At 34.0% G+C, this 12,618-nt stretch overlaps 1 protein-coding gene across 1 annotated transcript; it reads right to left on the reverse strand.

Moving 5' to 3' along the window:
• Window positions 1-1,575: 1,575 nt before the first annotated feature.
• LOC143631959 (uncharacterized) lies at window positions 1,576-5,460 on the reverse strand. Its single transcript, XM_077100569.1, has 5 exons — window positions 5,372-5,460; window positions 4,193-4,454; window positions 3,908-4,104; window positions 3,328-3,515; window positions 1,576-2,210 (listed from the first exon to the last, which is right to left on the reverse strand). The coding sequence occupies exons 1-5, from the start codon at window positions 5,458-5,460 to the stop codon at window positions 1,924-1,926; spliced, it is 1,023 nt and encodes a 340-aa protein (XP_076956684.1). The 3' UTR covers window positions 1,576-1,923.
• Between the last annotated feature and the right edge of the window lie 7,158 nt (window positions 5,461-12,618).

Genomic DNA, 12,618 nt, shown 5'->3' on the forward strand with positions numbered 1-12,618 from the left:
TCATTACTCCTAAGCATTAATCTTTGCTTATTCTTGAATCACCAAAATTATTAGATTCGGTGTAGTGGTTGTATTATTTGATATCATATTGTTTAGATCCGGATTTAGAACTTACACTTTAACTCATAGGCTCAAGGTGTGCTTTCTTTTCCAAAACGTCCCTTCCGATCAGCCCATATCTTGGCAGCGGTGTTGGCGTACTTCATGCTGTTTCTGTCTTTCTGAGATCTTTTCCTTTGTCGTGGTGAGCTAGCCTTTCACCATGGCATCTGAGCGCATCCAAAGCATGTACTCAAATGATGTTGTTTCTGGTATCTCAATTAACCCGTCAACGAGCCCCATCTTGTTCTTGGCCAAGAGAAAGTTTGTCATCTCTTGGGACCAATCACCATAGTTGTGATCAGTGAGCACGTCATTGACGTGCATCTGCTTCGGGTAGTCTGAGGCGTGGTAAAACTTGTCCACATCGGGTCGGGAACAAAATGAGGAGTAGCTTATAAGGTTTAACCTTTACTACTCATTTGAAGCTTTATGATGTGTTTTACTACAAGTCCTACCCCCGGCGCGCGCGCGCGCAGGGGGGTGGGTTGCAAAATTGGGTTTCTGGACTAAAAATTCTTCACGCATGTCCCGCGGACACGAATGCAGCTCCGAAAACCCAGGCCCGTGTGAGGCAATTTTTTGAATTTATTTTTGAGAATTTCATAACTGAACTATTGGTCGATGATTATTAATGATCATTATTCTCTTAATGATTATTATTATTATTTTTGGTTTCAACTGCTGCACTAATGACCATTATTCAATTTTAATACACTTTAATGGTCATTATTTAGTTTGATTTATGTTATGGTTTTGTGGCTATAAAACCAGAGCATATGCTGCAGTTCAAAACACACCAAAATATACAACACTCTCTAATTCTCTGTAGCTTTACTTCGATTCCATTTCAGGCAAGTCGTCAAGTCTGGCAGTACGATACGGCTGCTTTCGAACCGGCGTATCCTGGGAACAGACCGTGAATCTGTTTAAGGGAATTGTGTTAAACACAAGCCTGGTTCACCGTTATCGTTTATTGTTTCAGTTTTCTTGTTTCAGGTTCTAATACAGGATAACCAACAGTTAGTGCATATGGGAAGCAAAGAACGAGGCCATCTATTCTAACAATCCGGTTAGTATTTCCAAAACGACCAAGGAGATCAAATCTTTGAGTTACCTTTGGATTAAAAATTAGATCTTCTTGGATTAGTGTTACAGGGAAGGATTGATGTAATTTCTTATAGTAATTCTCATTTGTGCTGTTCGGTTCCTAGCTCCTTGCTAGTTGTTTTAATGAAAGATGTCGTTTAAAAAAAAAGACCCAAGTCAGATAAAGATAGATTGATACATCATACAATAATCATTTCAAGAAAAATATCTCAAATTGAAATTTTGATTTAGACCCCATCCAGGTTTAAATTATACCATATCTATTCCAAAACCATGTACTGATCATACTAGTTTACAGCTATGAAACGAAACCAGACCAGTATTAACTGAAATATAATTGTTAGCAGCATTAACAGTATTAGCGGCATATATCGTTAAATAAAAGATAAACATATACTAACAAAAAGATATTACAATAACAGAAGTTTAGAAACATGAAATGGATTCTTATTAAAACCAAAAGAAGCATAAACAGAAGCTCCAAAGGACAAAAAGCCGAAAGCAAGGTCCGCACTAAGCGGTACAGACACCAACTTCTAAATCTGTAAAAACCAACAGCCTTGGAGCTTTCACAAAAAAAAAAAAAAGAATCAAAACGAAGTTTTTGATACAACCAAACTCGCGACACATAGTGTTATATAACAAAACACTAGCGCGCGAGCAAAAAGACAATAACCTTAACTGATACAACATGTCAGGACAGTTTGATTCTTTCTACTTTGTTTTTTTAAGGAGTGTTGCGGTTCTGTATTCACTGTCGTCATGAATGAATCCCCACCAAATATAGGATATGGGAATGGCGATGGCATGTGAAACCGCATGAGCATCCAAAAAACCCCAAAATGGTGGGAAGTCATAGATTTGAAAGAAAATAATCAAAATTTCATTGATCGCAACAAACCAAATCTTCCAACGCGATGGGTGGTTAGAAACACCAGCCCATACTACCCACACGAGTAGTTGTGATACCACCAAGGTAATGCAAACCTTCATGTTTAAACCTGAAATAAAATTAATATTATTTTATTAGGATTGATCATGAGCTCAGCTCGGTTTGAAATCTAGCTGTAAATTTGAGTACGAAATCGGCTCGTAAAATGCTTGAGCCAGCTAGTGGCTTGTCCAGCCGGCTCGTTAACTGCTTTCTTTTTTATATACTTATTTTGATATATAAAGACAAAAAATTAATTGTTTAGCATACACATAACACAAAATTTGTAAACAAGAGAATTTATAAGATTGTTTTATGTGTTATTTTTTATTTTTAAAAATGGAGAGGCATAATATATATATATATACATATATATTATTTTTGTTTTTTTTTAAATGTTTCTGTTGATATTATTATTATTATTATTGTTATTATTATATACTAAAACTTGGCGTTTAATGAGCGAGCCAACAAGCTAGTTATCAAGTCAGTTGCATGCCCTGCAGACCTTGGCTCAAGCTCGCTCATTTACAAAGCAATCCAACTCGATTCAGCTCGTTAATAGTTTTTTTTTTAATTTCCTTTACAAATATTGATATATAAAGACAAACTACAAATTAATACAAAAGTTATAAACAAGCGAATATATGCATTATTTTTGTTTTTTTTAAAGATTGAGAGGCATATTATATGAATTTTTTTTGTTTTCTTTTCAATATTTTATAAGTTATACTTATTATTATTATTATTATTATTATTATTATTATCACATATATCGAAATGTGGGCTTTAATTTAAGCTTGCCAATTAAGCGAGCCAAAGAACCAGTTATCAAGCGAGCCACTAGCCAACCAACCTTGGCTCAGTCACATTTACAAACCGAACCAGCTCGGCTTGTTTACACAATAGCTTTTTTTGAACCAAGCTTTTTTCAAACAAGCCGCAAGCTTTTGAACAGTCTTGGCTTTTATGCGTTCATGAGTGGCGTTTGGCTTGGAATCACTAGGGTAGGGGTTTGATAAATAATTGAATAAATGTTGAGTATTTATGCTGAACACCCAATTTTATGGGTATTAAACTCATACTTCTAGAGCAAACATATTAAAACATTATCAAACCCATACCCTCAAATCCAAACACCCAAACCAAACGTCACTTCTATTCTTTTAGTGGAAAGAGTTTCTCACCATAGTCAAGTTGATAGCAGTTTAAATACAAGATATGAGTTGTCACAAACGCAATCACCGGTGCTGCGACCATCACACGAGTCGCCTCACTTCTCACACTGAAAGCTCGCAGTATCGCCACAATAAAAGAAAATCCAAGTATTGCTGCGGCAGATGAATAATCTAGCTTTTCTGTCATTTCCACATCCCTGAAAATTAAAGTCCAGGGGTTGATCATGAAACCAAAAAAACAGATTCGTAACCGAAATGATCGAACCCAAATTTAAACTGATCCAAACTGAATTTATGGAATTTTATTTTAATTTATGTAGTTTATAGAAATTTAATAAATAGCTTTACCTAGATATTTTAGCCCAAAGGTATCATAACCAATTAGTTATCTTTTAACAAAAAGATTTAAACCCAAGTTCATATATTAGGTCAATTTTTTCAGCCCATAAAAGACCAACACCGAACGGTTTTCAAAAACCGAATTTGGTTTTTTGTTCAGTTTTAGCCCAAAGCGTCCCATAAAATAAACTGTTGAATTTTTTTTATTTTGTGTGTGTGTGCTGGGGGGGAGGATGAGGTTTCTACTTACCTGCTGTGATACACAGCACTCCAAAATAAGAAGTTCATTGTTAAAGTGCCATAAATATGCCACAAGCCAGTGTATTCATAATATGTCTGTCTAGTTGGCTTCAAAGGCAGCTTGTAATTCACAAGGATGTAGAAAGATACCCATCCATGAAACTGTACAGCAAGATTAAGAGCGGAAAGTGCAACCACCACAGGTTCCTGCCAACAAGAACAATATATCCTAAAAAAACAAAATGTAATAAATAATAATCAAATAATTGACATGAATTACAACAATTTGTAGCACCTCGATCCCAAAGGCGCGTTTGAGTGGCCACTTTCCATGATATTTAACAGGCGTGGCCCCGGTTTTCTCTCGTTCTTCTTCTTGAACAAGCATACATTGGTATCTGCAGCCACTAAGACAGTCCCATTTTTTCCATTTGATATATAGTGGTTCTTGTAGGTACCATGGATCACTAACAGATTTCCCAACAGATGTTAAATTGCAGTGTTGGAAGCATATGGACCCCACACATCCTGTCTTCTCACATTGCTCAACACAAGCTCTATTTAACCAGAAATTTCAAGTAAAAGATATTAGTGGTTTATAGTGTTGCTTTACAGTAGGTGTTCACATTATCAAGACAGTTTCTTTGGTAAGTTTAAAAACAGACAAGTTGACTAACATTTGGGGTACCCTTTACCTAAGTTGTCTGATTCACATACACTTTCTAACCTACTTTATTCTGATTCTCATAACCACAAAAGGTTATAATACCAGGTGTTTTATGCTTGCATTGCATGCAGGGGCGGATCCAACATAGGCGGGCTACCCCTCAACTTTCTTGGCGAGGTACATTTTTAGTGCAAATTTTTTTTTCTTCTTCGTTTTATGTACTGGCTACCCCTGACCAAAAATTTGTTAGTCTACGTGCGCTACCCTCAACTTTTCTTCTAGATCCGCCATTGATTGCATGAGTTTATTGTGCGTGTCAAATTTCTTAGATTGTGAAATTGAAATCTATAAATGGCTACAAACAGTAATCTCATAAATCTAAACTACCACATTTAAAGCATGCCCACATAACATAAGGATCTTAAATTCAATATACTAGTTATAAGGTTTTAATTCCGAATTGATGCATTCAATTATAATAATCTTCTTCTCATTTTCAAAATTTCAAAGCTTTAACAGAGTCATTTTCTGTGACTCGTCAATCACACCAAATTTTGAATATTGACCTTTAGCAGCTCGATAAACCAGTTACATACCGTAAACTACTAATTGTGGGTTCGTACAGATTCAAGTTCTCCTCTTACAACTAAAACACAGATAGATTTCACCTCAATAAACTTACAATCTGCACTTCAAAAGCTAAACGAACTGATATTCAAATACAATGGCTACACAAATCACCAATCTAAAAACACCAGACAGAAGAAGAAAACAAACTGTAAACCAGAAAAGAAACGCTAATCTTACATATAAATCGGATCAGCATCGCCGTCACTGGCGCAAGTACCAGCAGCAAACCACAAAACCGCAACGACGAACACCAGACGTATCGCCATTGGAGTGAAAGCAACAATCGATAGAGGACAAGTGGTCAGATGAAAAGGACGGTGTCTCGTCAGATCTGCAAAACACAAAGACTGGTATAGTTATTTTGGGAGGGTACCTCTACAACTGTATCTGGAGATACAGAGAGGATCATGAGGACCGAAAATCGATGATGATTTTGATTGAATTAAGTAGTACTTGGTGTGATTCGGTTCTTATTATGATTGATGATTAAAAGTAAATTAATATATAAATAAAAAAGGACGTGTGAAGAACGAAGATAGACAAGGGTGTGGGGGAGGAAAGGCGATATGGTGAAGAGGGTTCTAGATGGTTGACACGTGGCCATGTCTTATCTGTCAGCGCGTCATAAGTTGGTTTCCTCCAATTGCCTCGGTCCCAGGTTGAAAGGCTTGCCTCTTCCTTGTTATAAAAGAGTACGTTATAAACCCGTGTGATATACGGTACAAAAAAATATTAAATTAAGAAAAAAATGTAGTATATATATACATATTATATATTATAATAATAATGTTACATATACAATTTACAAATGTTTAGCTACAAATACAAATCTCTAAAATATCTTTATATATGACATTAGATGTTATAGTCTTAAGATTGCCATCTTTATCAACAAATACGAGTTTTGTTGATAAAATATTTGTGCACGACCAACACGCCTCTAAAGCTCTTAAGCATATCATGATGTACATGTGCTTAGTTCTCCAACCATCAAGAAACCATAATTTTAAGACATTAACATCTGCAAAAAAAAAATCATAACTTCGATTTATAATTGAAACCAACTCGAAATTCAATCTTTATGCATCAATTCTTCAACTTGACGTGGGGTAAACAGTTTTGATTGTCTTTTTACAATAAATATAAAGGGACTATTTATATAAACTAACAATAGTCGGGTTACATGCGAATGTTTAACCAAAAGTGAAATTTTGACTAAATGCATAGACTTGTGAAGAGACGTTTAAGAAACCATATAAATAAAACATTTTTTCACAATTCTTTCTAAAACAAAATTCGCAACATTTTTATGAGAATGTTTACCAAAAGTACAATTTTGACTTAATTACACAGACTTCGTGAAGAAACGTTCATAAATATCATGGTAAAACGGTCATTTCACAATCCTTTATTAAAAAAAAAAAAACAAAAAAAACAAAACCATCTAATTTCACAACTTATTGCAAAAAGACTGTTTCAACTTTTAATGATTGACTTAATCCTAATGACCAAAACACACGAATATAATATAATGAAAATAAAAAGAATTATAAAATTGTTCATATATTAATTTTTAATCCCACCATAAAATTAACTCAAACTTTTAAGAACTTATATAGCCTAAAAGCTGCCAAATTATAAGTTTCATGTATTCCTAAAGTGCCCATGCAACGAAGATAATTTGTAAACTTTTATAATAAATCCTAGCTTAGCGGTTTGCAACTACAAACTGCTATAAAATTTTGTATTGTATCCTTGATGCAATTAGTTGAGGCTTTTAGAATCTTCAAGCTACATAGTTGTCTTCTTATTATATCATTTTTGCTGTGTTTTTTAATTGTTGTTACACTGCAACAGCTTGATTATCATATAAATAATGGTTTTAAAATGATGGTAGTTAAATTCCATTAGCCAACCTTTGCTCTGAGTCACCAATCTACAATAACAAATTGCATCAGTATGTATTTACATGCATGCAACCGGTTCAAAGCTGTATAGCAAAGTACCCGTTAATATCCATTATCCTAAACCTGGATTGCTATGAAATAATACCGTATCATGTCACCAAAAGGATAAAGTTACAGGTTAGATTGGGTGGTATTAGTTTAACAACAGATCAAATAGATGATATATTTGAAGTAACTAAAAATGAGAGTAACAATAATAAAGCGAAGTTGGTGTTCCATAGTTCCATGTCCATATCCAAGTTGGTTGCCTATCAATAGTTCTTCCATGGACCATTATATATACTAATCTCTTGTGTCAAAGGCTCAGAGCCCTTGAACTGATGTCACAAGACTGAAATAAAAACCAATGAAGTTACCATTCAAAACAAATTAATAGAAAATGCCCCAATTTGCAGGCCTGCAGATAACTTACTTTTGCAAGAAATGAAATAAAGAGTTCAGCCAAAGAGCATATGTTATCTGATTTAATCCTGTTCATGCTTAGGCCACATGTGTGTATATCATTTTCTAAATATAAATAAACATAATACCATAAAAATAAGCAACCATGTTCCTGGTAAGAATTCACTTAAAGGTAATATATGCTCAAAAAATATATGGTAATACATGCTCAAAAATTGAAATAAATGCTAAAACTGAAAATAAAATGAAACAAAAACCTTTTAAAATAATCTGAATGGGTGGGAGAGCAAAGCAAGTGAATAAGAATTGAAGGTTCTGGTTTTGGATCATCTATGCAACATGCGTTTGCCCATTCTTTAACTTGAAAACGGTCATCAAAATTTAACACACAGAATGCTAATTGCATAATCACTTATAGTCAGTCAAATAAGAATAAAACAAAAATACATACAGTTAAAACCATGTCACATCATCAATCGCATTTATCTAGTAAAAACAACTTTGAATTCATTTTTGACCGCTCAAATTGTTGATTGTTGCTTCAGAGTTTCAAATGCCAAATCTTCAAACCCTAAAGCAAATTCAACCAATTGTCAATTTCAAGCCTATAATTGACTCACCTTGAAACAGTTAATCTCAGAGTTGCATGACACAAGTGCAAAACAAAAGTAAATTCAACCGAATTGAAGAAAGGACTAAATGAAATTGAATAAATCAACATAAATTATGCACAACATACCTATTGAAATCAGATGAAGAACATGCAGTTTGAGATGCCTGAAGATTGAACAAAAATCATCGGAACCTGATTAGCATGAGATTGGCGGTCGGAATTTAAGTTTCAGAAGCATCGACTTTTGACTGGGATGTTACCGGCCATAGTCCGGTTCAAGAAGCTCCAACGCACAATTGGGACTATTTGATCTACGGTAACCTCCATACGGTAAACATATGTTAATTGCATTGAAGTAGGTGATGACGTAAAACTTCTATAAACATATGTAACTGCCAAGTAAATTTAGTTTTTAAATTTAAATTTTAGTCTCCTAATTCAGCGTTCTAAGCTGTGGTGAAGATGATACGTGTCCAAAAAATTTTGTTTTATTATAATAGTAGATTATCTCATCTTATATTCTTTTTTTTGTTTTTATAAAGTCATTGGTTTATTTAAAGGAATTAACCTTTTTTTTTGTTTTATTAAAATGCAAGCTATGCCAATAACTCGTCAATGATCTAAATAATCATTCAAAAAAAAAAAAAACTGCTTGTACTAAAGTAATGCTGAGAGGTTGGTATCAGTTCAACATGTTATGCTACGAATGGTGATATACGCAATAGCAACCGAAAAATAAAAATCAAAACTGAAGTTGTAATATGATAAAAAAATGATATCAAAAAATCATGATATAAAACTTTGCCAAATGTTTATAATTAGTTTATTTATGTTTATTTTTTTGAACGACCATTTGAATCACTGACGATCCACTGACTCACCTAATCATCTTCATTCCACCATCAGGTGAAAACACATAATGGGTGAGACAACCCCATGACCTAACTTGAATAATTCTTTATATTTTGTCACGGGTAGAACTTGAAACAAAGGCCTCTCTTTTTTTGAATTGGAAGTCAAGTATTTCACATCAATTACTTAGTTTTAAAAAAATTATATTGTTTAAATAGTAAGCAATATATCCTTAAAAAAACAATATCTAATCAAACACTATTAACTTTTTTTTGTTATGGCATAACGTGTTTAGGTCTTAACATTATTGGACGTTAGAATATAAAACACGTTTAAGTTCATAAAATGTTGTTTTGGTTGTGCTGAGAAGGGATTTATAAGATTAGTAAAAATTGTGAGAACAAAACACGCTCACGTATCCCGTTTCATTTATCTCATGCTTAGTTTTGACACACGAAGAACATAATTTGTAGGGCACTATTTGATTTTAAAATGATTATATTTAACCGAAATATAAAACATACAAACCGAGACGAATTATATATTCATTTTTCGTATTCTGTTAGATCTTAAACCCAAACTGAAACGGGTTTTCGGTTCAAAAGGTTTACACTCGATTCTAATTAAATAATTAATGATTATTTAAGTTTTATCATTTAGCCAACTTATCCACAAATTAAACCAACTCAATCCAATAACATATAATGGTAACAAGACTAAAAATAATAATTATTGTTTATTTTGACAAAACCGAAAATCAAACCAGATTCGAATAAACGTAAACCAAACTGATAAACATCTTGTTGTCTGTCTAAGGTCGTCATAATTTATTATTATTTGTTGTTCCCATCATTTTTTTTTTAATTCTAGAATCATAACAAATGGAGATGGTCTTGAATAAAAACACTAGGTACATGTGAATCTCGAGTTTTAGGATTAAAATAAGTAATAACAATTACAAAGCTTTGGTTTGGTATCAAGAATTACCTAAAAATAGCCATCGAATGTCAAAATTTTAAGCAATCGTTTATTATTACAAATCTTTGCACCACATAATTAGAGTTGCGAAAAATTAAAATGTAGAAAAATATATATTTCCATTTTCATAACCCGTTCAAAAAAACATTAACATGGGTTTGAAGATTTGAGGAACAAATCATTCTATCTGAATCAATATATCAATAAGAAAATATAGGATGATTGATTGAAATTAATGAAGGAATCGTAAGCTACATGGTGTGATTCTTGCTTAAAGCATGTGGTATGGGCTGTGAATTATTAAAAAAAAAAAATTTGTTTTAATGGTGTCAGGGTTGCAATAATATTATTATTTGTTTCCCCAAAATTAATTTAATCATATGTTTTCTTTCTAGCTATTCATGTTTTTAACTGCTTTTGGATTACTTTAGTTTTATCAACACCTTATAGTTATGACAACAAATAGGTTGATATAGGTAAAAGAATATGTTTACAAGTTATATAATAGGTTTATTTGAGTTTACTCGTATTATACCACATAAGTCTATTAGCCGATATCAGGGTCGATGCAACTTTTTTGTGCCCAAAACAAGATATTAATAAAGGGTCTTTCCTGAATGTAATGGTAAAAACCAACACAAACAAAAGAGAACACATTACAAGAGTGATACACGTATAGACAACGGATTGGCTATAATGGAGTAATGAACCTTAGTCAAACTAAATCTCATTTTGAATTTGATCTCTCCAAACACACACATCCTAGATTTAAAAAAAAAATCCACTTGTTTTTCCTTATAAGGATCGATGAACTCGATATTGATCTACGAAACTGAAAATGCACGTTGTTTGTTTTGGTGCGTTCCAGTACTAATTGGTGAACGAAAACGACTGAGCACGTACACAAGATGTAAATAATAATGTGTTGAAGCTCGAATATAAATTTCGGCAGAGTAACGTTAGAATTGGTGTCTCGTAAGAAAATGAAGTGTTTGAAAAAGGAACTAACTCAACATATATATACTACATGCACATTCGTTACTGATTGCTTCTCATTCTTTAGTTCCTATCTCCCATTCACTAAAATTGATATCACATGCGTTATATGTGCATCATCAGGTCATTCGTTATCATATGCATCTTACATTCGTTAGATATAAACCCATGCTTCCCATTCTCCTCCCATGGATGCTCCACTAACGAATGAACCTTTTAACTAGCGTATGGACTTGTTGTGTTTAGTGAATGGCATGATTTCTTCGACACACACAATATTCTAACAATAGACGACACGTCGGTTATATTGGGTTTCAGTGGTGATTAGCCAAAAATTTTATTTATTAAAACCGGGTTCAATAAATATGTTAAATAATAATTAATCCAATTAATTAATAGATGAGCAGCGGAATATAAACGAGTAATCAGCACCAAAACTAAACCCGACATGATCCGGTTACAAAAGCTATACGAGCACAGTAATAACAACCAGTTAAATATATAATTATAAACCAGCAATATATACATTTAATTTTACCTCGATTAATAAATAACCGGTCGAGACAACGAGAGTTAACGAGCGATGCTAGGTGATCAAACGAGACCCGATGGTGGTGGTGCACAAGGCAACGATAGCGGCAGAAGCAAGCAGCGGACAACGGTACAGCTGTGGTGGTTTGTGGACAGTGGTGCGGCGACGGATTGTAGCGGCAGCAGCGGCGCACGACGGTGGCGGTGGCGGCCGGTGGAGAGGGAGAGGAAGAGAGGAGGTCTCCTTGGTGGCTAGGGTTAGGGTTAGCTTAATCATTAGGTTAACTAGTTTATTAATAAACTAGTTAAGCCAAATGGGCCACCAAGCCCATTTCTAGTTTCCAAAGCCCGGTCCATAAAATCTCGTTAATATATGTCAAACCTGGTTAACTAACTTAAGTGGGTTTCATGCTTGCTACCCAAGGTGTAACTCTAACGGGTCATAACTCAGTCAGCCGCGTTGACTTAACCGAATCGGTCCATAAATCCAACAGACTCCCACTTGGACGGTTTCTAGTTAAGTTCCTCAACGCTGGCAGCTAGCGGTGTTCTATCTACACATGGTTGCCCCAACAAGTTATGACATTTTAAATTCATTAAACAAAACATCTTGGAATACACTATTGCAAGATAATGAGCATAATCGTTGTCATCTATCCTTTCCGTATAAGACACCAATTGAACAATGAGACATGGATCAGATTCAATCTCATATGGCGTTCAATCATTATTGTTCTCGATCTAGAATCAAAGTGGTCCAATCAAACACACAGTAAGTTTGGGTGAGGCCTCACACTTTACTAGTTTGAATCAACGAGGGCGCCAAGATGTCTAACTTTTACATATCATGTTAGAGTACAGAATCCCATCTTGATTACATATAACTCCCACTGAACTTCAGATTATTCCCAACCAATGCCATTATAGCTAGAAGTTATGCGACAACGGTTGACACTGATCAAAGAATATCCTTTAGTAAAAGAAAGTTCTAATATGTATCTCAGGTCTAAGGATACTAAATGAGTATATCAATATCAAAACATCTCATGAGTAAGATCCATGAAGATGATATGATGCGAGTTACA

Source organism: Bidens hawaiensis, unplaced genomic scaffold (assembly GCF_021521415.1).
Source record: "Bidens hawaiensis isolate Kalapana, Puna unplaced genomic scaffold, B.hawaiensis_p1.1 tig00006295_1, whole genome shotgun sequence".
NCBI lineage: Eukaryota > Viridiplantae > Streptophyta > Magnoliopsida > Asterales > Asteraceae > Bidens > Bidens hawaiensis.

Coding starts and splice junctions, on each gene's coding strand:
- LOC143631959 (XM_077100569.1), bottom strand. CDS start 5,460: ATGGCGATACGTCTGGTGTTCGTCGTTGCGGTTTTGTGGTTTGCTGCT. Junction 4,455..5,371: donor GATGCTGATCCGATTTATAT/GTAAGATTAGCG, acceptor CTGGTTAAATAG/AGCTTGTGTTGAGCAATGTG. Junction 3,516..3,907: donor AGTGCTGTGTATCACAGCAG/GTAAGTAGAAAC, acceptor TTTAATTTTCAG/GGATGTGGAAATGACAGAAA.